The 26,894-nt window shown below is 36.8% G+C and overlaps 1 protein-coding gene across 2 annotated transcripts; it reads left to right on the top strand.

Moving 5' to 3' along the window:
* Nucleotides 1–2,687: 2,687 nt before the first annotated feature.
* On the top strand, nt 2,688–26,536 carry ankdd1a (ankyrin repeat and death domain containing 1A). Of its 2 annotated transcripts, none has more exons than XM_052150980.1 (15): nt 2,688–2,961; nt 6,056–6,159; nt 6,634–6,732; nt 9,343–9,441; nt 9,704–9,808; nt 11,898–11,996; nt 12,230–12,328; nt 12,674–12,772; nt 14,738–14,833; nt 16,149–16,247; nt 16,463–16,561; nt 20,436–20,531; nt 23,663–23,864; nt 24,662–24,793; nt 25,289–26,536. In XM_052150980.1, exons 1-15 carry the CDS (start codon nt 2,901–2,903, stop codon nt 25,348–25,350), a joined length of 1,551 nt encoding a protein of 516 aa, XP_052006940.1. In that variant the 5' UTR covers nt 2,688–2,900; the 3' UTR covers nt 25,351–26,536. The 2 variants fall into 2 exon arrangements, with proteins under 2 accessions (XP_052006940.1, XP_052006931.1); XM_052150971.1 differs by having other exon boundaries at nt 2,691–2,961; nt 14,735–14,833; nt 25,289–26,533.
* Nucleotides 26,537–26,894: the final 358 nt, after the last annotated feature.

Consider the following 26,894-nt stretch of genomic DNA (forward strand, 5'->3'; position numbering starts at 1 on the left):
TCATCTACTTCCTCTATTTATAGAGTGGTGATCTGCTTGTCTTTTCCTTATGTGGTTAAATTATAATACTGTGTAGATAACAGGCCTTCCGCTGAGTTTCACTGAAGTCCCTCTGCTGGTGATGAGAGATGTTTTTTTGTTTTTTTTTAATCAAGTCTGTTTTGTCTCCGGAGTGACAGTATTGGAGAGCCTCATGTATTACAGTGTTTAGAATAGCATAATCCCACATTCATTCATACTGTGAACAGCAATTTTTCTACATACCTGGATGATCTACTACATTTGTCAAAATGTATGGTATACAACCAAAGCACACTGCACAGACTATTGCATCCCACGATATGTACTTCACAAATTATTGTTCGGTACATTACATATTGTTTAGAATTTTTCCCCTCACAAATTTCCAAAACCCACATAATGTTATATATTCAGAGTGACATGTTAATTTAATCATAAATAATAAACATTAAATGTATACACTGGCCCTGTGCACAGTGCAGTTTTTCATTATGCAACACGTATGCATTTTTGCAAGCACAAATCCTCAGCTTGTTACCAATTCAATTAATGTAAAATTGTTTATTTGCTCAAATAGTTGTCAATGGAAAATTGAGTTTTGCCTGAAAATGTTTTGGTTACACACTCACTCACATTTAATCACTTTCATGAAACCATACCATCCCAGATGTGCATGACTTTTTTTGCTGCTGTAGGTCCATACAATGCAAGTGAATGGTGACTAAACCTTTCAAGCTCCAAAAAGCATATAAAGGTATCATAGAAGTAAACCATATTACTCCAGTGGTTAAATCTATGTCATCAGAAGTTATATGATAGGTGTGGGTGAGAAACACATCAACATTTAAGTTCTTTTGTACTATAAATCTCCACTTTCATGAAAATTAAAGTGAAAGTGGGGATTTATAGTAAAAAAAGGATTGAAATACTGATCTGTTTCTCACCCAAAGTGATTGCATCGCTTCAGAAGACATGGATTTAACCAATGGAGTAATATTGATTGCTTGTATGCTACCTTTATATGCTTTTTAGAGCTTGAAAATTCTGGTCACCATTCACTTGCATTGTATGGACCTACAGTGCTGACATATTCTTCTAAAAATCTTAGTTTGGGGTTCAGCAGAAGAAAGAAATTCATCTGGGATGGCATAAAAGTGAGTAAATAATGAGAGAATTTAGTTTTTTGAGTGAATTATCTCTTTAAGCTTATAAGAAACCACTCACCATGACATACAATGCAATATCGAAAACGGCAGCTCTCTCTCGTGGAAGTTACTTATAATAACAAATGGAACAGCTCATCTTGTTTAAACAAGTCAGCATTTGTCAAGCGTCCAGCCATGTTAGTTTAGCCAACAGACAGACAAACAAAACTCAGTGGCCTATTGTTACACAACAAAGATCAAATCTGATAAGAAAACTGATGCATGAAGAGTCGGCCTTCAATGAAAAGAGTCTGATAACAACGAGAAATGAATTAATTTATTGGTGAATTACAGAACATAATAGGATGAGATCTCTTATGAATGTAATTATATCAGGATTAAAGAAGAAAAAGCAGGCAATAAAATAATAGATTTTATTGCATTTAAATGGATGTAATACAAGGAACATCATCAATAAGAAATAAATTATTAATCTATTAATTCTTACTTTATTATAATGTATTTAAAAACTCTTAAAATGAAGCCATTCCCCACTATACCTGTTGTATATCTACAACCCTAAAGTTGGTGAGTTGGGAATACTAAAACTTTATTAGCATAGATTTTTTACAGGATTTAGCCATGTTATTATGGTCTTGTAAGACCCGTCATGTGTTAAGAAAACAGTGGTGTATATAATTAATTTATTTATTATTGCGTTTATATGGACTTAATCTATATTTATTTAATTGCATTTTTTTATTTAATAATTGTATTTAATTATTAATATGAATATTGAAGAAGATACATATCTTGAATGAAGGTGCATATGTCTGATTGTTTATACATTTAACATGTACCATGACCGATGATTTCTTTCTTTCTTTGCATTTATCTTTGTCTTCTTTTTAAGTAATCTCTGAACATACAAAGGTTCAACTAATTAATTTACAAATCAGAAGACACAAGTCACATACCTTTGAATAATACTACTACACATCAATCAATAAGTAATAAAGTTGTGCTTGAGATCTAGCACACTGAGGGGACAGACACAAAAGACCCGGATGTATGGCAATAACAAATGATTTAATATTAATGAATTACCAAGCAACGTCCGCATAGTCTACTTTATATTCACAAGCCAAGCCCTTGGAAGAAATTAAGCAAGTCAGTCCACTGTCGGGCGTGTTTGGCACGCTCTCGGAGGCTATTTCCAGTCACGCCAGTGCAGCTCCAATCTACTTGAATGGGAAAAGACCAATATCTCCTAAACGGTCAATCAAGATTACTATTAGAGAACATGTTTCAAATCAGCAGTAACATTTGACAACAGTAGTATCATAAATTGTGCTTCTTTACCATAGACAACGCTAAACAACGCAATTGTCTTTGTTTGTATAGCTATTGCGCATGCGCTTTGTCGAATTGATTGACAGGAGATGTCTGTATCTAAAGGTGATTGGCTCTTTTACCTGTAAGGCGGGACTTCGTTTCTACATACGTTGGCTGCTGTTTAGCGTTCCAATAATTTTTTATAGAAGTGGCCCGTCTCTGCTAAATTATCTCTGATATAAGGTAACGTCATCAGCATCAGGACCTAATCAATATTCATGAGCCAACCTTCGTAGACCACAGTAGGATTCGTAATTTCCCAAAGCGGCAGGCTTGAGCTCAACAGCGGTGCGAGTTCCAGCCAGAACCACAGACAGACATGAAAAGATAAACATGTAGATGACCGCACTCTGGTTTGCGATTGCGATGGAAGACGGTCTGGTGTCAGAAGACGATACATGTGAGTGTCAAAAAAAGGAGAATTTAAGTAATTGTGAATTATACTGAACATTGTAATATGACATGTGAAACTAAGGCGAGTGGGAGTAGTATTGTTTATTTGTATCAAAATATTAATCGTGTGGCTTACAAATTCTGTGTATGGCAGATGATCTATGCATTTCATGCGTGTATTCCTCATGTACAAATTAAGGAATATTGCGGGTTCAATACAAGTTAAGGTCAGTCGACAAATTTGTGGCATGTTGCTTACCACACAAATTAATTTCCACTCGTTTCTCCCTTTCTTAATTTTTTTTAAATCTAGGTCACAGTGAGGCACTTACAATGGAAGTGAATAGGCCAGTTTTTGAGTTTAAACACAGAAATGAAAAGTTTATAATTTTATAAAGCACTTACATAAATGTTGCTGTTAAAACTCGGTTATTTGAGATGTTATGCTATTTAAATCGTCATTTTTACAGTCGTTTTAGGGTTTTAGTGTTTCCAGCGTTAACTTATCATGGCAAAGAAGTTGTAAGATTGGATATAACTTTAAATAGAGAGGTTTTATTTTTATTTTTATCCCCTTTTCTCCCAATTTGGAATGCCCAATTCCCACTACTTAGTAGGTTCTTGTGGTGGAGCGGTCACTCACCTCAATCCGGTGGCGGAGGACAAGTCTCAGTTGCCTCAGCTTCTGATACAGTCAGTCTGCACATCTTATCACGTGGCTTTTTGTGCATGACATCGCAGAGACTCCCAGCATGTGGAGTCTCATGCTACTCTCCACGATCCACGCACAACTTACCACTTGCCCCATTGAGAGCGAGAACCACTAATCGCGACCACAAGGAGGTTACCCCATGTGACTATACCCTCCCTAGCAACTGGGCCAATTTAGTTGCTCAGGAGACCTGGTTGGAGTCACTCAGCCCACCCTGGATTCGAACTCATGACTCCAGGGGTGGTAGTCAGTGTCAGCACTCGCTGAGCTTCCCAGGCCCCCTATATTGTTTACATTTTATGGCATTCCCTTTTAAAAAGTGAGTATTTTAATGTTTACAGAATGGCTCCATTCACTTCCATTGTAAGTGGCTTACTGTATCACAGATTTGTGCTTTTTTTAAAGAAAAACATTTGTGGTAATCAACATTATGCCACAAATGCTGTCGATAGAGTTGAACTTGTATTGAACCAGAAATATTCCTTTTAAGACATATGCTTAATGCATTTCTAATTGCTTTTTGTTCTCCTTTAATATTATTACTTTATGATAATGTTAACCTGTTGATACGCACCTCCTTTTTGAGCACAAACCATGAAACTGACATACCTGAACTTGAATGGTAGTATTTACTGGACTCTTTGGAGTATGGACACAGTTTATCTGGGCTTTATTTCCCAAGTTTCAGTATTAATATATGTTGTTATTTTTTTTAAGATAGAGAAGCTGAATTTATAGTAATGGAAATATTTTGTGCTGAATTTGTTTTTATAATCTAAAACAACAATAATAAAATTACCAAGACAACCCAGAAATACAATGTTCTCAAAGCCACACGTCTAAAGAAGTTACGTTTCAAATTTGAAGATGATCTAACAAACAATGAGGTTCCTGCAAGCTTTTTTCTCTGTAAAATCACTGGAAGCGTACAGAGTAAAATGAAGGCTCCGCCTTTCAAGATGACACAAAATCTGACTGCACTGCTTGGCCATTATGAACTACGCCACATTTTTAAAAATAGACTTTGGAGACATGCTCGTTTTGTTTACAGGACTCTAATATATAAGATCATATACAGTTTTACAACATGAATGCTGCTCAGATTGCATAGTTTGTTGAAGAACAATGACGAAGGGTAATTCTTTCAGGCCAGATCTCATGTAAACAATGGAGAATATATCAATATTTCTCAGATTTATCACTTTTATGGACAAAAAGTGCTATTGGATATTTTTCAATGAACGCTTGTCATGGACAATTGACCCAAGTGTGGTTAACTGGATTCATCTGGCGATCGCGTTTTCATAAAAAATTTATGAAGTCCCATTTTTATATTGCATATTTTAATTTGTACTCCTGGCACAAATAACTAAATTGCTTTTTCTGGAGCATTGCTATCATGAAACAGAGATCGGATATCAATGTTGAACCCTTAGACCTTTGAAAAGATGTATAATTTGATAACATTAATTACATTTATAGACGGTAAATTATATATTAAATCATACAGAGTGACGTAACTACCGTGAGCGGGCGATTGCGTATCAACAGGTTAATGTATTTGTCGACCCTTAAAAATGAACCCATGCCCCACTATACCTGTTGTATAGTTACAACCCCAAAGTTTGTCTGCTGGGAATTTAAAAGCTTTATTAACTTAGATGTATCTAAGTTATAACGTATTTTTTTTTTTTACGTTATAAAGTTATAACGTATTTTTAACTTTAGTACAGAAAGAAATAAGCTGTTGTACAATGATGTTTTAATTAAAATCTGCAAAAAGGAAAGTCAGTGCAAAGGGACTATTTCTGTGATGTAAAAAAATAAAAATGACAGTTTCAGTATTTAAAAATTAATTTGACATTGCGGTAATAATATCATTATGACTATCTTTTTTGCATTGTGGTATAAGAATTGGGGGCTAAAATGTGTGTAACTATCATGAAAATAATGTCACAATGTAAAAACTATTTAGATTATTGAGTAAAATAGGACCGGGACATGTTATTTAAAGATGTAATGCGAATCACCCATATATCTGGAGAAAGATGAGAAACATTAGATATTTTACATTTACATTTATGCATTTGGCAGACGCTTTTATCCAAAGCGACTTATTACAGGGACAATCCCACAGAGCAACCTGGAGTTAAGTGTCTTGCTCAAGGACACAATGGTTCGAACCAGTGACCTTCTGAACAGTTCTGATTAACAGTTATGTGCTTTAGCCCACTACGCCACCACCACTCCTCAAATATGAATGTTGTAGAGTTGCAGGAGGTCATCACTCATCACTCATACAGTAGTATCCTACTGGTGCTTGTACTTGGCTTGTACTTGGCTTTCAATAATTTATTTTGCCTACTTTACCCCTGTCACTGCGCTCCAGTGCTTCGGTCAGAGAAGGAGTTTCATGATGCTGCAAAGAGGAATGACACGGAGAGAATGCTGGAGCTGATTAGAAAAGGGGTGGACATTAAAGTAAAAAATAAGGTGAGATAGATATGAATGTTGATATCCTACAGGAGTATGTTTGCAAAATACATGCACAGAGTTGGTTATGATCATAATTATGTCTTTCTAGTACAGGTTAATAAATGTCTCAGTATGTATAAACTTGCTCCTCAACCAGAATTGGCCTTAATATAATAAGATCAAAATAGCTAAGTTTGTATATTCAAAGTAAACTACAGAACATTTGAGTCACACAAACACATCTGAGGCTTACAGGAAACTGGGTCAGAGGAAGTTATGTTGCCGTCCACCATGATTGCCAATTTCTCAGTCTGGAATGTTTTGTTTTGCCCAGTTATGCAGTAGGGTGACAGAAGTATTCATGTTGTTGTAGTCATGACAGGATGTGACCCTTATTTTACCCCAACAGTAGTTGTATGGGGTAAAGGTATATATGAAACTGGCTTATGAGTTAATGGGACGGTTTTATTTTTACACATTATTTTGTTACAGATGGACCGTAAGGCCCTGCACTGGGCAGCTGGAGCTGGCAGTGAGCAGGCACTGCGTCTACTGCTAGACCATGACACGGACATTGATGATATGGACAGCGTATGTGACATTAATTATTTTTGAGCATGTCTGATTTTTCTCATTTGATCTGGAAGAGCTTTAACAGAGATTGCCTTCTTTGAGGAGTTTACTTCATTTTGGATAAATGTGCTACATCACTACATTTGTATCGCTATAATTTCAGTCACATTTAAAGCTGAATATCTCATGATTAATATCACATTTATAGGTGAAGAAGGGCAAAACGGTGATCCAGTTGATAAATCTTTAATGGGCCAGTGGCCATCCACCATGTGGCCTGTAAATTGCTTGAGGGTTCCAGGATACAAGCTTGTTACACATGAACAGAGGCTAAGCATGGAAAAATATTTATAGACAATAGGTTAGTTGACAAATAACATGGACATGAACTTGTTTTTTGACATCAAGACTTTAGATTCAAATTAAAAATGAATGTATAAAGCAAAGTTTTTATATTAGTTATTGTAATTAGGGCTGGGCGATATTATCACAATATTCTTTTTCATATCATTCGATATCGATATTTATCACAATATTCAATCACATTTGCACGTTGCACATTTTTTTGAATTTCCACAAAAAGAAGAGAAAACAAAATCCTAAAAAGTCTAAATAGTCTTTACAAAACTGCATTGGGGGCCCAGACACACCAATGCAGTGGTGTCTGAGGGATCTTCTATAAAAATATTACAATATTTTATAGAGTTTATCAATTGAGTGCAGTTGGATATGAATGTTATAAGATGATCTGTTCATGTTGAATCATAATGACAGTATATATATATATTATTTTTTTTACATAAAAATTATAATTTCACAAAATTAGAACTGAAATCTATTTGTTTATTATTAAAGGCTTTGAACATGCTGATTAATAAAACTACATTTAGAAAGAAAAAACTTTATGGTCTAAAGGCGATCTGGAAACACGCATCTCATGTTTACGCACATGTGGGAAAAAGAGGATGCGGCCCGGGACAGGGCATCAGTGAAGCGTGTTTCAGTGCTAGAGAAAAATATTCAAGAATACAGCGCAGAAAGATCAGATATGATGTAACCAACACTGATAATCGTCATGATGTCTTGCAGTCAAGATGGAATCAATCTGGGGTCCGGATCCGGAAAGCAGTGACCTGCGTAGCGGGGGCAATAGAAACTTCATACAGTCTGAGGCTGCGTTTCCACTGAAGAGGAAGAAATCCGCACAAAGCCACTCCCAACGCTAGGGAACTGCTTGCCCTGCGCTGCTGTCAATTTTACAATCTACCTAGCAAGCTTGACGCTCGGCTTCCATAGGAAGGAATTGAAAGCGTTCGCTCACATTCGCTCAGTAGGCCTACGTGCCAGTGGAAACATATGACAAGAAAGCCAAACTGTTAGTGTTTTTAGCAACACGCATATCTAGATGTAGAACACAGGCTAAATATCGAAAATTACTCAAAAGCTTATCGTCGATATCGTGGAGTTTTTTTTATCGCGATAAATATTGATATCATTTTATTGCCCGCCCTAATTGTAATTGGTATTCGCCATTGTTTATCACATTTTAGCTGTGTTGCGGTGCATATTATTAGTCCTGCAGATGTGACAGATTTTATTTATTTTAATGTTTATCATTTCTACCAATTAAGAATGCCCAGTTCTCACTACTTAGTAGGTCCTCATGATGGTTTTTGCCTCCGCTTCTGAGACCATCAATTTCCAATTTTGCCAAAGAGAATTTCGCTTGATGTTCAAGATTGGTGAACTTTCACATGCAAAATTCAGTGTTGACCAATAGGGAATTGCTTGGTTTGGTAGTGCCCTCTATGAGGGTGGTGCTTTGTACATAGCTACAATGAATTCTCAAATTAGTTTCTTTATAACTTCTCTCTCCCAGAGTATAAAGTGCAGCATAAAAAAGAGCCTGCTTGGCAAGTACAGTAGTTCTTGCTGGTTTCACACTTTCCTAATATCCCCTCTTCAGATATACCATTGTGTCAGGGTTCAGCCACTTCGGTTAGTTATGATTTTATTGTCTTTGTGGCTGAGCTCTGATATTCATGTTTAGTGTCTTGTCTAGTCTGTGTCTTGTGTGAGCATACATGGCTTGCAATAATGACATTGTCATGCACTGTCATGTTTTTGCTGTTATTGGCACGAGTGCATTGCTCTTTTTGTCATCTTGGCGGTATGCACTCACATCAATGGTTTGTGTTTGTCTCTCGTGACCTCGGGCACACTTTGCGCTGCGCCTCTGGTTCGCGATCTGTCTTCATGTTGTGCTGAGGTTTGGTCACTTCTGTCTGAGATGTCTGGTTTATTTGTGGCGAACTCTCGAACGGGTATCTTGTCTCATTTGTTGCCCGTTGCGTGCATCTTGTGGCGGTTGCTTTGTGATCCGCTCAGGTTTTGCATGGCGTCGCTTTGTTGGTGTTGCCATGCAATTTCTTTTTGGTCCATTCATATTATCACTAGTCCACTAACGATATCAACATTACTAGGCTGTTCATACGTCATCTGTTATCTTTTTCTGAATGTGGTCATTATCTTCAGAACTAATTAAGGAAGAGCCACCTTAGGCTAATACTGTTCTACAAAAGCTCTGTGACTGTGTACATGTAATCTCTGCTGTTTTTTGTTTTACAGTTTGGTATGAATGCTCTGCTTTTGACAGCATGGTTTGGTCACCTATCAATTTTAAAGATACTTGTCTCGACTGGGGCAAAGCTCACCTGTGAAAATGAGGTGAGACTCTATGAGTATCAATCCTAGACAAGCTTTAGATTTATTTTCAAGAAAACATTATTACCATCTTACTCTATGTGCTCTGCTCCATCACGTAAGACTGGCCTCTTGACGAATATCGTTCTGAAGCCAGCCTTGAAAATCCACTAAATAATACTGATTGATGTGAAGCATTGCCTCAGGCTGGCCTAGATTCAGGCCTTAAATTTCATTTAAATTATTTTGACCGCTTGAACAATCCTCTCTTTGCCTGTGTTCTCAGAATGGTTTAAATCTCTTGCACTGTGCCGCTCAGAGAGGTCATATCAGTATTATGAAGTACATCATGGAAGATCTTGAAAACGTGCAGCTTAACAAAGTAGACAAGGTGAGAATCTCAATCCCATAACTGTGATTTTAACAAAAAAAAACTGTTCCTTTAGATCTCTGGGTCAAGAGACATATATCTTAAAAACTAGAGCCCTCTCAAACTTAAGTGGATCAAATGATGCATAATTGTCCACATTTTGCTGATGAGATAGCAAGCTGGGGTTTATTTCCATATGCAATTATAAAGAAACCTTAGAGGGCTTTCACCCTACATAAAACCCAGACTGAGTGTTTAGAGAACAGTGAATTTCCGAAAAGCACAACTGGTCTTGCCTCTCTGAAATGATAATTTATCATCAATTATCAAATCAACAAATGCCTCGTCAGAGTGCATTGTTTCTCGACTTATGGTCGCTTTATGGAGCCTCACTTTCACAAACCTTTGCGTTTCCCTTCTACATCCTTGCAGCTTACCCTCCCCATTGATAGCAATAGATTTACACCATTTTATGGCATAGCATAAAATCTAGTTCAAACACATGTAACTCTGTTTATTATTTTGATGTGGATTTTGTTGTTACTGCATTTTCACACAATGGTTTCTCTGAATTTCGTCATATGAGACAAACTCGTCTGTCACTGAGACCTGTTTCAGTCAGAACTCAATTTTGCGTTTTGCCTTTTTTGGGCAGAAAAATTGCTTATTACATTTCTGTCAAATAGAAAGAATTGTCATCATTTAACATTATATAATTACTTCTTAAAGCAGTTCCCATCTGTGTCAAATTTTAGGATCTTAATCTTATATGTTATTGATCTCTCCATCTAATATATTTCTCTACACTCCATCCTTGCATTCGTGGGGACTCTTAATTTGTCTTTGTAGTTAGATTTAAGGCTGTAATTCTAATTTATCTAAAAGTGTATTGCTTTAGTTTGTTTCTTAGTAATGGGAGGTAGTATACTACATCCATTACTTCAATCCTATGAGTCAAGCCAAGCTAAGTCAAGTCAAATGTATTTGTATAGTGCTTTTCACAACAGCAACAGTTTCAAAGCAGCTGTACATGAAATTATGCTATAACTGAAAATTAATGAATATAATGCCAATATTATTTATGTTTAGAACTATTAGTGGTTAAAATTAGTATACTAAGTATGTGCGTATGGTTATATATTGTAAGTTTATTTTTTTTTATATATTTTTTTTATATGGGGAGAAAGTGTAAAATATAGTTATATTGGGTCTTATGATCTTGACAAAATTATGCCATGATTAAAGACAATAAAGTGATTAAATTAGTTGTAAGAGTAACTCCTCCCCCATCCCAAATGCCCACTTATGATATCCCCCAGCCCACACTAGCATAACTGTCAGAAGCCGGATCTGGGAAGTACAGAGACTTACTACTGCTAGAACATACACAGACATACTGAGTTAAGCATGTGGACATGCTGCTGCTGCTGCTGCACAATTAGAAAAAAACAAGAAATGCAGCATCAGACATATATGACATGCTGCTGAACAATTAGACATAAATACAATCCCCGTAGCTGATCTAGAAATGTGCAGCTGCGGAGTTTGAGGGTTTCAGAAAAATCTTTGCAGCATGCTGCATTGAAACCGGTTTACTTTCAAACTGAGCAAATTTAAATGTTAGACAATGAAAGAGGATGGAAGTTTGTTAGCTACCCGATTACATGTCAAAAGACCTACCAGCTTACACCATGTGAGTATGGTGATTGGCTAACAGAAAACAATTTCAAAGAACCAATCAACTGTCTGAACCTAGTCATTTAAACATTATTAGTTGACTTAACAGACAAAGGACATTTTGTCAGCCACAGTCCAGGAAAATTCCATGAGTATTGTCAATGATTACAATCTTGGTTGTGTGCTTGTTGTGTGGATGTTCTACAAAGTAAATCATTAATACCAATATCAGATGATCAATCAATGTTAGTGAGAATTTTCTTTGTACTCTCAGTCAAAAAGTTAATTTGCACCTATATATATATATATATTACTTTATAGAGCAGTAAACCTCTATTATGCTTTGCAGTTGTGACAATTGATAACAAATTATGTAAACCTTTAAAACTTTTTGTGACTTTCTAACTTGTCTCCATATGGCATTGTGCATCAGTCAGGTAAGGCGGCATTGCATTTGGCTGCAGAGCATGGACACCTGGAGGTGGTGGAGTTTCTCATTGGTATGGGCTGTGCACATGATCTCAAGGACAAGGTAAGGGACAGCAGGAGACACAGTTGCCCCCCAATGTGTGCTTATTAGATTTTCTTCGCTGCTTAACGTCTCGATGCAAAACAGAAAAGTACAAGGCACAGCCAGCCAAGCTTTTCAGAATAATGTTCTTACAAGACACATTATTCTTTTATGCAAAAACTATCAACCACATTTTTTGAGTGGTGTGCTTCTGTGATGGTAAGTGATCAAAGACGAATGTTCATTCATTTCAGGAGGAGAACACTGCATTGCATTTGGCAGCTAAACATGGCCACAGTGAGATCCTCCAGAAGATTGTGGAGACAGGGGATAATATTAATGGAAAAAACATTGTAAGTCTGATTCTTCTTCTGCTTTTTTTTTTTTTTTTTTTTTGATTTTCTCACCAATTTGGAATGCCCAATTCCCAATGCGCTCTAATTCCTCGTGGTGGCGTAGTGACTCGCATCAATATGGGTGGTAGAGGACAAATCTCAGGGACTGCTACCGAGTTGAATAGACTCCTACAAATGAAAGACTAATGACTGAGCATGTACAATAACTGCAGATGCTTTAGTTTATTGCAAGACAAATCAACAAATAATAACCTACAGAACATCATTCATAATAGATTATTATTTTCTTCAGTTTTGGTGCTATGTTTTGGTACCTTACATTTTGACTGTTCCCACTATCAGGATGGCATGACAGCTTTACATTTGGCAGCTGAAGGAGGACATTATGAGTGTATTAAACAACTGTTGGAGGATGGCTGCAACGTCAATGAACTTACTAATGTAAGTACACTGTTGTATAGTGTCAGCAATCTTAGTAAAGTCAAGTGTTTTTATTGTCGTTCAACCATATACAGTTAGAACAGTACATAGAGAAATGAGACAACGTTCCTCCAGGACCATGGTGCTACATAAAACAACATAGGACAAACACAGAACCACATGAGACTACACAGACTGAATAACATTCCTACATAAAGTGCATGTGCAATGTGTGCAAAAAGTACGGGACAGTACAATGATTACTAAAAGGAACAGGACAATAGGCACAGTGAGAGACCAGTACACATTTTTAATCAGAGTAGTGCAAAAAGATGACACATTCTAAAAATGCCATATGTAAACATAACACACTATGAAATAGAGTTCTATGGACATAGCAGTTATTGAGGTAGCAGCCAGGTATAAAGTGACAATGAATTAAAGTACAACTCTGGACATGTGCAAAAGTTGGATGGTGTACAGGTGTGTGTGTGTGTGTGTGTGTGTGTGTGTGTGTGTGTGTGTGAGCGTGTATTTATCACTTTGTGGGGAACAAATGTCCCCATAAGAATAGTAAAACCCAAAATGTTTGACCTTGTGGGGACATTTTATCGGTCCCCATGAGGAAAACAGCTTATAAATCATACTAAATTATGTTTTTTGAAAATGTAAAAATGCAGAAAGTTTTCTGTGAGGGTTAGGTTTAGGGGTAGGGTTAGGTTTAGGGGATAGAATATAAAGTTTGTACAGTATAAAAACCATTATGTCTATGGAAAGTCCCCATAAAACATGGAAACACTACGTGTGTGTGTGTGTGTGTGTGTGTGTGTGTGATGGCTTGGGGAAGAATCTGTTACACAGTCTGGCCGTGGTACGGGTATAGAGTTTGTGTGAGGGTTTTTTTTTTGTCATCCACAATGCTGGTTGCTTTGCGGGTGCAGCGTTTGGTGTAAATGTCTTTGATGGAGAGAAGAGAGACCCCGATGATCTTCTCAACTGTCCTCACTATCCTCTGCAGGGCTTTGCGGTCATTATCATTACTTATAGTATTAATTAATTCACAGTTGATCACGTTAAAACACATTTGTGTTCGTTTAGAGTATGACACAGATATATAAATAATAAATACATTCCTGGACATGCTTAATTCGGAAACGTGGGCATTGTCTTTTTGATCTGAAGCTATCATGTCTTATCAACAACTGCAAAAATAACTTACTCTGGTTTGGTTAAACAAGTACAATTTAACCACAACAACCTTTTTTATTTATTTATAGCACTTGCAGTTGAAAAGAGCAGCGCCTACTCTTAATTTTCTATATTTTGTGTTTTGAATCTGTTGGCTCTTCACCTCGTGTGGCATAAGGGATAGTAATGGTCACTGCCGATATGAAAGCAATCATACCAAATCGCAGAAGTGAACCACTTGTGATGATGTTCACAATGCATTTCTCATACCTGCTTGTGTCCAAATATAACACCTCCAGGGAGCAGCTCACATTCTACACATCTCTTGCATCCGTGGGCTCTCGGCAGACAAACTCTAACATTCATCACATCAATGCACATTCAATGCATCTGCGGCAGACAAACACAAGTGTCATTCTGTGCTTGTAAAGTTTTGGTGGTAAATCCTTCACTTAACACAGTGAAGCTGATGTCTGCTTGAGTTGTTACCTATTTACAGTAATAAACAGCTGCCCGCTTGTACTCATGTTGATAACGCAATCGGAACATGGGGAAGGGGGAGGAAACGAACTCTGGTTCAGTCTAAGCAATCGAACCAATACAAGTGTGAAAGCACCCTCAGAATATTAGAGTATATAGTAGGTCATCAGGGTATTTTTTGTCTACTTCGGACAGGATTTGGACATGCTGCTCATTTGACATATAGGCTACTGCTTTTGGCATACTGCTGTGTATAGTAAGGAATTAGGCATATTTGTACATGAGAATGGTAATAAATGTGTGTCTTTATCATAGAAGAATAGAACTGCTCTTCATCTTGTGGCCCAGCATAGCTCAGACAGGGAGGTCAGGCTGCTGGTACAGGCTGGGATCAACCTGGATTCAGTCGACACAGTGAGTACTAAAACATTTTGTAGACATTCCAACGCTGCAGCATACACTCACCGAGCACTTTCATAGGAATACTATGATCCTAATAAAGTGCCCGATGTGGTCTTTTGCTGTTGTAGCCCATCCACCTCAAGGTTTGACATGTTGTTTATGCTGAGATGCTATTTTGCTCACTACAGTTGTACAGAGTGGTTATTTGTACTAGTGTTAGCCTTTCTGTCAGCTCAAACCAGTCTGGACTGCCTCTCCCAAAAGCATTGCAAGCTTAAGTTGATCATAGAAAACATTGGTGCCTATGGTCTTTACGATCAACTTAAGTTTATGATGCTTTTGGGAAATGCAGCTCAGGCCATTCTTCATTGACATCTCTCATCAACAAGGCATTTCTTTCCGTGGAACTGCCACTCACTGGATGTTTTAAACTCTGGAGACTGTTGTGTGTGAAAATCCCAGTAGATCATCAGTTACAGAAATACTCAAACAAGCCTGTCTTGCACCAACAATCATGCCATGGTCGTAATCACTGAGATCAATTTTTTTTGCTAATTTTGATGGTTAATGTCAACATTAACTGAAGCTCCTGACCCGTATCTTCATGATTTTATGCATTGCACTGCTTCCACACGATATTAAATTAGATAATTGCATTAATAAGTAGGTGTACAGGTGTTCCTAATAAAATGCTCAGTGAGTGTTCTTAGTCGCTGTCATTTTTAGCTTCTACGTTGAAGTATCTTCTGTAGAAGAAAAATGTTAGGGGGCAAATTCACTAAACAGTTTGGCACTCTGTATCTCAGAGCAAGACCTTGTGTTATTGCGTTATTTACACGCAACCTACAGTCCAACCTAACCAGGCACTGTGACGTGCATATTTAAATTAAGTAAGTATCATTCTATTTTTAATAAACACTCCCCCGTTCTATGCAAATGATTCTCATTTTATGGATTTCACCGGATTCACAAACATCAGCACTATTTGTATGTCACAGTTAACATTGCACTATCACCATCCATCCAAAGCTAGCAGCAAACGGTGCCAAAAATAATGTATTTATTTTATTTTAAATTGCAATCAGTACCAATTTTGTAAGCTTGTTTGCACCATTGTCTAATTTACTTTATTGTTGAAGTGAATCGGGTGCTTAAACAACACAGACAGTTCATACAAATAAATAAAGTAATTGTAGATGCTATTCATTCTTTGTGAATTCCCCTTAAGTAGAAATATGGCATTAACAACAACCTCTGCTAAACTGATCAAACTACCCATAGTAGGCCTACTTACAGACTTACTAACCAAATCATTGTTCCTTACCAGCAACATACGTCAGCTCTACACCTGGCTGTTCTCAACAACTCCACAGAAATAGTGAAGGTTCTAATTGATGCAGGGTGCGACCTGGACATCTTCGACAATGTGAGTGTAGTTCACTTTACCCTTTAACATTATAAATGCTCCTGCAAGCAAAATATTAGTGATTTCAGGATGTTGATAGCACATGATTTCTTGAGCTCATGTAAGAACATGTGGCAGGAGATTGTTTTCTAAACAAGAAATTTCCTACACAAGCAGCTGATGTTACATGTTTATAGCAGTAACGCTGGAAACTAAGACATAATTGTTCCCTGCAGCGGCTTCAAACTGCTCTGCACATAGCAGCAGAACATGGACGCCAAAACATCGCTGAGATGATCCTTATTTCTGGAGTCAACCTCAATCTGTTAGACAAGGTACGGTTTGTTACATGAAGACAAAATAATATGTACTGAATAAGGGGCTATTCAGGTGAATGTGTTTTTGTGTCCATCTGCTTTAGATGGACGTTTTTGACTTTTAAGTCTCGCTGTTTTTTCAAGAGTTTTAGATGCCATACCAAGTTAAAAGATCTTTAACATTTAAAAACGTGTCTTGAGATACCTGCATTCTGTTATGTGCATCTAGCTTTTTTTAACGTACGATCATGGGCAGATAGAACTGGAAACTCTGGTAAAGTGAAAGGAGGAATTTGAATGACCGCTGGTGTAGTCAATACAGTGTAAAAGACAGGATCTGTGATTCTAATGTGGAAATGTTGTGCATTCAACTTGGGCCATTCTATCTGCCACATTAGTTCAGTTGCATACTGCTTTTTGTTGTATATGCCCCTCCAAGTGGCACAAGTTCGAGAGCTGCTGGCACCATTGCAGACAATACCAATACCAATAATCACTGGCACTTGTACTCGGAGACTTTAACAAATGTACAGTTGAACATGTAATCCCTGGGTTTCACCAATATGCAAAGCAGGGCACGAGAAAAGACAGGTTATTAGATAAATGTTATGTAAATCTGAGTGGAGCATATGAGTCATGTATTTGGCCAGATATTGCTGGTTCGGACCATAATGTTGTACATCTCGTACCAACATATAAAACTTAAAGTTAAAAAAAAAGTAAGCAAACCAGCAAACAAAGAAATAAGAATATGTTCTGAAGAAAATATAGACAAGCTCCAAGCTTGTTTTATTGCACTGTTTGGGAGGTGTTTCGAGAGTATAACATAGATGATACCACCACAGTTATGACAGAGTTAACTTATTTTTGTTTACAGTTGGTAATACAAGATCTATGTATCCAAGAGGATCAAACAATTTAGTTTAATAAGAAGAAACTGGCTATTAAGAACAAAGACCACTGTGGACTTCAACAGGCCAGGAGGGAATTAAAATGTCAGCTGTGGAGAGCAAAACAGGATCACAGACAAAAACTAGAGGAAGCCCTTAGTTCAGGAAGCTCAAAAACAGTATGGAACTCCATGAAATGCATGGTAGGGATGACCGAGACTTAGAGACATATTACTGTAGAGAACGAATTTCAATTTGCAAACAGATTAAATTCCTTTTTCACTAGTTTTGAAGTAATAGATAACAGGCAAATGTACTCCAGTATTCTAAGGGATGTCTCCTTGTATAATGAGCAAAGAGTTAACATCAGTGAGACAGATGTGAGAAATACCTTTGGCAGCCTACATTGAAATTGAAGGACGGGTCCTGTTAACATATCAGCTTTTATACTGAAGACCTTTGCCAAGGAATTGGCCCCTGTCTGCCAAAGGATTTTTCAATGGTCAATGGACACACATATAAATGGTCCTATATTACATATATTTACATTTACATTTATGCATTTGGCAGACGCTTTTATCCAAAGCGACTTAACAGTGCCCTTAATACAGGGACAATCCCCCCAGAGCAACCTGGATTTAAGTGCCTTGCTCAAGGACACAATGATGGTGGCCTTGGGGTTCGAACCAGCGACCTTCTGATTAACAGCCCTGTGCTTTAGCCACTACGCCACCACCACTCTATGTATACCTAAGAAGGTATGTCCTAAAGAAGAGAACAATTACAGACCTATTGCCCTTACCTTGGTTCTAATGAAATCATTAGAGATGATTGTGACCAACCAATTGGTAATATCTTTAGGAGATACCTTAGACTCTTATCAGTTTGCTTATAAAACCAGTCGAAGCACAGAGGATGCTATCATTACACTTGTGTAATTAGCAAGCATCTGGATAGTCCACAACCTACTTACACTAGAGCTTTATACAAGTGTCCCCCTAAAGTAACCATTCATTTATAAAATAATCAAATGTTTCATCCTACAAGTATTTGGGCATACATTTTGATTCAAATCTATCTTGGGAGTAATCACCTTGACTATATATGCAATAAGGTGCAACATTGCATTTATTTTCTCAGAAAACTAAGATATTTTGGAGCTAGCAAACAAGTTTTACTTCTGTTCTACCATGCAGATTTTCCGAGTTTACTATTGTATGGGGCTACAGTTTGGTATAACAGTATATCATTACAGCTTAAAGCAAAATTAAACAGATTATTTAATGTCTGCTCAAAACTTGTGGGAGTACCCATTCTTCATATGTTCTGAAGTTAACATTATAAGTATTAAGACAAGCACACTTATATAATATTATAAGACAATCAACATGTTTTGTACAATGAATATCAACTTCTACCCTCAGGAAGAAGGTTTAGAATACCAAAAGGAGACAATTCAAATGCCCCTTTATTCCAGAGTCTATTAGACTTCTTAATGAGAAAGTTTTGCCTGTATAATTAAGCAATATCACACGAGCAACATCAGTACTGCTGTGATTTGGCCGCAGGCACAAGGCTGCAGACCGAGTGCCATAGGTAATCACAGCAGTGCTGATTTAGGGCCATATAGCATGATTAAGAGAGTGATATTGCTTATATACTGTACAACAGCTCAATGAACAAGTACATTTAAAATTGGGGAAAAACTGAGTACGGTCATAAAAACGCATTTGTGCATGGAACTACTTTCTTATGCGACGGATCAGAATCTGCCGTTGCTGGTTCAAAACAAATGATGCGTCCAAGACTCTGTTAGTAATTCTAAAATGTCACTTCAGAAATAGTATCACGGCTTGTGCTTGGACAAAGTTATTGGATAAACAAGGATGGATGGATGGATATGTGTGTGTGTGTGTTTGAGAGAGACAAAGAGAGAGAGCGAGAGAGAGAGAGAGACGGAGCATGTTTGATCACCTGTTGCCACCCTGGAAGCAGAGATGCTGTCAGCTTTCTGAATATCAGCTTTCTCAGTGGAAAAATAGCCATCCAAGCTGGTATTTCTCCTTATTTCGTGGTAGTCGATGCGCAAGAGTCTTTCACAATAGAAACCGCAATGTCCTCTACCATTTTAAACAGTGTGCCCACACCAATGTGAAAAGTCAGATAAGAGGGAAGCGCCTGCGGTTTGTGTAATTAATCAGTCTGTTGTTTCTCTCAGCTGTGATGAGCCGTAATGATGAAGTTGTTAGTTTAAAGTTAGTTTTAATTTCCTAGCTTTAGTAGTAGTAATACAAGCGATCATGAAGAGCTGTTGTATGTAAAATACATGTAAAAAAGACAAACCATAGCCCTTAACAGATCTGCACTGCTCTTACACTTTAGTTTAGAACGGCACAAACACAAGCGGAGTGATATATACACACAGTGAAGCATCAGATTTCTGATGGTGTCAGACCATCAGTGCTCATGGAACGTCTCTCGTCCAATCAGATTCGAGGACCGGAACTACCTGTTGTATAATGTAACATATATGTTTTTCCCTGCTATTTATGGTAAATGTATTTGTGACTTGTGATTGCAACTTATGTTGCATCAGTATATTGGGTAAACTGTCCTTTTGTGATCTGTGTATGTGTTTATATGATGATGAGGACTATGTACATCTGGCGCAAAACCAATTTCTGAGAAATCAGACAATAATAATCAATCAATCAATCAATCAATCTGAGGTCTTCAAAGATAATGCCTTTCTTGCCTGCTACAATAATGTAATGTCTTTTGAATTTGAATTTTTATAATTATTTTGATAATAATATTTAGAATTTTCTTTGTTTTGGACATTTCTAAGCAAATATTGATATGCGATTAATTTGATTTAATCTTCATCCAATGTAATTCATCTGATTAAATTTATTTATTGATTGACTGGCCTTTTACTATAACATATTCAGCTGTGGATGACATATTTTCATGTTGTAGTATTGGTTACTCAATTTTTACAGCAGAGAAAGACGTCAGTGGATGTTGCAGCTCGAGGCAACCATGTGAATGTTGTTGACATGATTATCAAAGCTGACCGATTTTACAAATGGGAAAAGGTAGAGTATTTTTAATAAATATGCATGTGTTTGATGCCTTCTTTACAGTGAATGTGTCAAATTTAAAGCTGAAGTGTTTGATGTCTGCACCATTATCGTCACCAAATGGAATTGCAAAAATAATCATTAAAGGTTTTCCTAATACTCCCTGTCATTCATTGATTGGTCAAGTAGATAGTCCCGCTTATGCCATTCTTTGCACCAATGTTGCTGTGTTGGGCTTGATGGGCTTATCACCCAAACAGAGGAATATTTAGATATTAGCCACAGTACAGATTTTTTTTTAAGTATATCAACCTTCAAATTGCTTACTTAGTTGTCTCTGCATAAAATGAGATATGAGAACTTTCCAAAAAAATGACACACTTCAGCTTTAAACTGTATTCACATCACTACAGAGCCGCTTAGAGGACAGGGCAATATGTTTTGCATTCTCTTGCAATAAGTTTAGCATTCTCTCCCAATATTTTTTTTTCTCCATGGTTTTACTACAGAAACCATATTTTAAACATGATATTAATAGTAAAACCTTAGTAAAAATACAGGACAATGAAAACTATAGTAATAAGAATTATAATGTTGTGGTTATTATGGTTTTACTATACAAATACTATATTTTAACTATGGTTTTACTATTTTAATATTGTAGACTGTAGTAATCATAGTTTTTGGTGGTCATGGTTTTAATTTAGTAATATTATATATGTATATTAATATTGTAGTAACTATGAAAAGTAAGTTAATTTTCCATGTTTTTTTTAAATCCCCTTTTCTTCCAATTTGGAATGCCCAATTCCCACTACTTAGTAGGTCCTCGTGGTGGCGTGGTTACTCACCTCAATCCAGGTGGAGGACAAGTCACAGTTACCTCCACTTCTGAAACAGTCAATCCACGCATCTTATCACGTGGCTCGTTGTGCATGACACCGTGGAGACTCCGCATGTGGAGGCTCATGCTATTCTCCACGATCCACGCACAATTTTCCACGCACCCCATTGAGCGCGAGAACCACTAATCATGACCACGAGGAGGTTACCCCATGTGACTCTACCCTCCCTAGCAACCAAGCCAATTTGGTTGCTTAGGAGACATGGCTGGAGTCACTCAGCACACCCTGGATTCAAAGTCATGACACCAGGGGTGGTAGTCAGCATCAATAACCGCTGAGCAACCCAGGCCCCAAGTAACCATGTTTGTTTTTGGGTGGAAACCATGGTTTAAATACAGTTGACTGTACCCATATAGTAACAATGCTTTTAATATAAAAAACTTGTAATCTGTGGACTGGGTAATGTGTCGAGAGGAAATAAGAAGTCCCAGCAAGCAGATACTTGAATCGTTAGGGGAGTTTAATTTTCATGAGAGTCAAGTGAGGTCAACACATAACTTTTGAAAATATAAAATAATCAAAATACTCCAAAATAGCAAGGTAAAACTCAAATTTATCAACACTGGTATAGGCCCACAGTTTTACAATTGGGGAAACTCACAGCAATATTCTTAGAGATCTATTCTCTTCCCCCCCTCCCAGGACAGAATTAGCCCTTTTTATATGTTCTCATCCAATTACTCTATATGGTCTACAGGCCTTACATACAAATAACCCATGAAGCATACACATTCACTTACAAAGTGAAGTCATTTACAAATTAGATATCATATAATTTACTCTTTATCTGATTCATGTTCCCCAATCAGAACAATCAAATATTACTTCTTAAAAAATATGCTCAAAACTCCCCTCCAAATTATGCTAATGGAACAGCCCCAACCTGGAATAAATAGGGCGCTTCTACTCCCACACATCCTTTAACTCACTACATTAAAGAAGTACTGGTACACAGATAAACATCCCTTTGGTTAATTTGATGCAGTGAGAAATGGACCAAGCTAGCTTTTCCTTATGAATACTGTTTGTATTCATGACTTTGAATAGTATACTTTCTTCTGTGCACCTAAATTGTACTTTCCGGTTTCTAATAAACCATTACAACAAATTAAAACTGTGCATTCCTAATTCTTACACCCCACCCACTATAAACAAAAGTTATAACAGAACACAAACTTTTTGCAAAGGAACACAAACCAATGCGAGGGAATGCAAAAGTTTTTGCGAGGGAAACGCAAACTTATTGCGAGGGAACATCAAGTATTGCGAGGCAACGCAAACTATTTAGAGGGAGCACAAACTGTTGTCGAGTGAACACAAAACATTGTGAGGGAAAAGTAAACTGTTGTGGGGGAACGCATTGCGAGGGAACATAAAACTTATTGTAAGTGAAGCAAACTATTGTGAGAAAATGCGAACTATTGTGAGAGAAACGCAAACTATTGTGAGGGAACGCAAAAACGTATTGAGCGGGAACACAAAACTATTGCAAGGGAACGCAAAACATATTGTGAGGGAGTGCAAACTTATTGCAAGGGATAAAAAAACTTATTTTGAAGGAAATGCAAACTGTTGCAGTGGAGCACAAACTTTATGCAGGGGAATGCAAAGTTTTTGCGAGGGAACGTAAAAATAATTTTGAGGGAAGCAAACTATTATGAGAGAAATGCGAACTATTGCGATGGAATGGAAACTATTGTGAGGGTAGCAATCTTATTGCGAGGGAATGCAAAAACGTATTGTGCGGGAATGCAAAACTATTGCACGGAAATGCAAAACTATTGCGAGGGAACGCAAAACTTTTTGTTGCGAGGGAACGCAAACTATTTTGAGGGAATGAAAACTATTACAAGGTAACGTAAAGCTTATTGCGAGGGAATGCAAACTATTTAGAGGGAGCGCAAACAATTGCGAGGGAACGTAAAACTTATTGCGAGGGAAAGCATCTATTTCGAGGGAATGCAAGCTATTGTGAGGGAACGCAAAATTTATTGCGAGGGAACACAAAACTTATTGCAAGGGAAAGCAAACTGTTTCGAGGGAGCACAAACTATTGCGAGGGAATGAAAACTATTGTGAGGGAACGCAAAACTTATTGAGAGGGCACACAAAAATATTTGAGAAAAAATTCCTTCCCTGTCCTCTTATGAGCTCCACACATCTCAGTGTTATCTGCCATAATAGTTAAACATTGTGCATTATTTTTCTAAGTTTTTTTTAACCTTTACCTCTACACTACAGGAGAATGTGAACAGTGACTCAGACTCCCTAGTGGGAATGAGTCTTACCTTTAAGCAGGACCATAAGCAGGAGACGCAACACATCCGATCTGTCCTTTGGAAACTTGCCACTAAGTATCTAAAGCCAGGAGAGTGGAAAACACTGGCTCAGCACTGGAAGTTCTCAGAAGCTCATATTCGAGCCATAGAGCACCAATGGACAGGTAGCTATACCATAAAACATTAGTTTATATATTTATATATATATATATATATATATATGTTTTATCTGATAGTAGTATTATCAAATAATATAGTTTTCACAAAAAGTACAAAGTAGTACCATGGATAGTACATACAGTAGCATCATGATTTTGCCAAGATTTTAGACATTAACCATAACAACATTGTGGTACCCTTTGAAGTATCTTAGAATACCATAAATATGAATATACATATGGGAATCGTTTCATAAATATATTAATCTTTCAGTACCATGGTATTACCATCTGACACATCACTGCACCATTGTACCAACACAGTACTTTTTAAGGGTGTTAGCGTCTATAAATAGTTATTTATTATATTTTCTGGTGTTAGAGTGACTTATTTTCTGTACATTTGTTTATGATGTTGCCCAGACACAATTATTGACATATAGTCTTAAGAAAACGCACAGTTTTTATTATACCAAAGAAATTGTAGGCCATTACACAAGTCATACTAACCATAGTGGTCTCCTCAAATCAACTTTTTTTAATTGTCAAGTAAAAATAAAATAATAAGACCTTAGAGACATTGTCTTCCTCACCATGACTGTGGAATGCTATAAATTGAACTCCAACTTGAGAAAAGACAAAAATAGATGTGCTAGCCTTTAATTTGCACCATTTCCCTGATGTAGTGTATTGTTCTGGGATCACAGGGAAGCCAACCCCCTTCTGTGTTCATTGTGATAGACATCATGTTGAAGTTATAGATGTCTGCTTTAGTTATGGTGACAAGTTTTGATCTTTTAAAGGTACAAAGAGCTACAAGGAGCATGGGCACAGAATGCTGCTTATCTGGCTGCACGGCGTGGTCAACGCTGGAGAAAACCCCATCAAGGGCTTGTATGAAGGTCTGATTGGGATCTCAAGGACAGATCTGGCAGGTGAATTCATTATTTGAGTTCATTACAAACAGCTCATACATATGAAACATATACATACAGTAAAGCTCTGTACATATAGGTCAGTTACAAAACTTACAGTATTTCTAGGCATTACAGATGCGAAGGCCATTCCAAACATAAGGTGCAAAAATTAGGCTTCCAAGATACCTAAGAAACCTTATTTTTCCCAAAGTCTAAGGTCAAAGTATAAGAAAGTCACTCGTATTTTGTTGGTTTTCTACTGTATGTGCTTAAGAAGAATTGCATGTATCATTTGTGGAGCAGTTCTAGAATGCATAGCGATGAGTGAATTGTGTCTTCCAAGAAGGCAACATTAGTTTAAATCAGTTTTTTATGACATTCCGTTTCAGTTAGGATGCTGCCTATGTAGACAGAAGACATTGAGAACATATAAGTCATATATGTGAAGAGAGCAATTTTATTGTCTACAACATTAATTCCTTCCTTCTACTATAACTTTTTTCTTACAAACAGAGAGTGTGCGACAGCAGGCTAATGCAGATCTGTCTTCTAGTAAAAAATGCTGTACTATGTGAAGGGAGAATCCAGTGAAAAATGCCTGGCTTTGACCATCCATCCATCAGAAGATTGGAAGCAAACAAGAACTACTGACCAAAACACTAATTTTGATATTTAGATATAAGCGTGTAAGTGAAAATATTCACACTGAAACATTCTATTGTCAGCCTACAAGAAAATTGCAGTTACATATTTGATGTCAAAACATGTTTTATTTTTCTTATAAAAAGAATAATTTTAAATGCATGGCTGTTTGTCCTACATTTAATGTAGATGTGTTTTTTATCAATCACAAATTGCTAGATTTGTTTCTGATCTTAAAACAAAAATAATAATTAATGTATATTTATTCTTAACACTTTTAAGAAAGTGGATTTTCTAATGTATGTTTATAAAACCCAAAAGGACACTAAAAGAGCTAGCTAGTGTGAGCTATATGTATAGTAATGTTGGCAATTGACAATCTCTCTTGACTGTTGTTCTGAATTGTGGATATGCCCATCTCTAATACCTGAACTTTTGAATATTGTATTTTGTATATTTATTGTTTTTTTGGTTTTTTTTTAATTAAAATTAGAAAGAGAGAATGTGGTGCTAACAAATCAAAAGAAAAAGCACCACAGTGTTTTTTAAGCAGATGCATTTCTGGATACCTGCAGCCTGCTAATGGAAGAGATATGTAAATGTTGGTTGTGATGTTCAGTATGGCTTAAAAGACTGTTTAAGACACAAACTGTATCTAAAGACTACTTGTTTTAATTGTAAACTACTTATTTTAAACTGTTGGTAGAGTCACTGTGCAAGGGTGTACAGCATGTAGAGCATTGTTTTTAAAGTATTGTTTTATAGCATTAACCTCTCAGCTGAGACAATTACATATTGTACTTACAAGTTTGTTTAGTTGTGCTCCAGATATTTTGTATGAGTTGTAGTACCTATAATGGCTTTTGTTAGAACAGGAAATGTAATGGTGAACTGAAGCAGGTCAGCTACAAAGTAAATATTGACTTGTATAAAAGTAATGGTACAGAGAGAACAAGATGCAACTTGGCAGAAACTAGTCGTTCTCTGCAGTAACTAAACTCTATGCACAATTTACATCATGTACACATACCATATGCCAAATATAACACTGAAAGATATCTCTTAAAAGAATAGTTCACCCAAAAATTTGAATTCTTTCATTTAGTCACGCTTGTGACATTCTAGATGTGTATGAGTTTCTTTCTGCTGCTGAATGCAAATGAAGATTTTTAGGAGAATATTTCAGCTCTGTAGGTCCATACAATGCAAGTGAATGGGTACCAAAATTTTAAAGCTCCAAAAGCATATTAAGACAGCATAAAGGTAATCCATAAGACTCAAGTGGTTAAATCCACATCTTCTTTTGTTTTTGGCGATTCTCATTCTTTGTGCATATTGCCACCTACTGGGCAGGGAGGAGAATAACTATGCCTATTGATTTGCATTAAGGTTCTACAGAGCTAGAATATTCTAAAAATCTTTGTTTTTGTTCAGCAGAAGAAAGAAAGTCATACACATCTGGGATGAATGAGGGTGA

This window comes from Xyrauchen texanus, chromosome 2 (genome assembly GCF_025860055.1).
Source record: "Xyrauchen texanus isolate HMW12.3.18 chromosome 2, RBS_HiC_50CHRs, whole genome shotgun sequence".
NCBI classification, from domain to species: domain Eukaryota; kingdom Metazoa; phylum Chordata; class Actinopteri; order Cypriniformes; family Catostomidae; genus Xyrauchen; species Xyrauchen texanus.

Coding starts and splice junctions, on each gene's coding strand:
- ankdd1a (XM_052150971.1), top strand. CDS start 2,901: ATGACCGCACTCTGGTTTGCGATTGCGATGGAAGACGGTCTGGTGTCA. Junction 6,733..9,342: donor ACATTGATGATATGGACAGC/GTATGTGACATT, acceptor TTTGTTTTACAG/TTTGGTATGAATGCTCTGCT. Junction 16,562..20,435: donor ACCTCAATCTGTTAGACAAG/GTACGGTTTGTT, acceptor CAATTTTTACAG/CAGAGAAAGACGTCAGTGGA.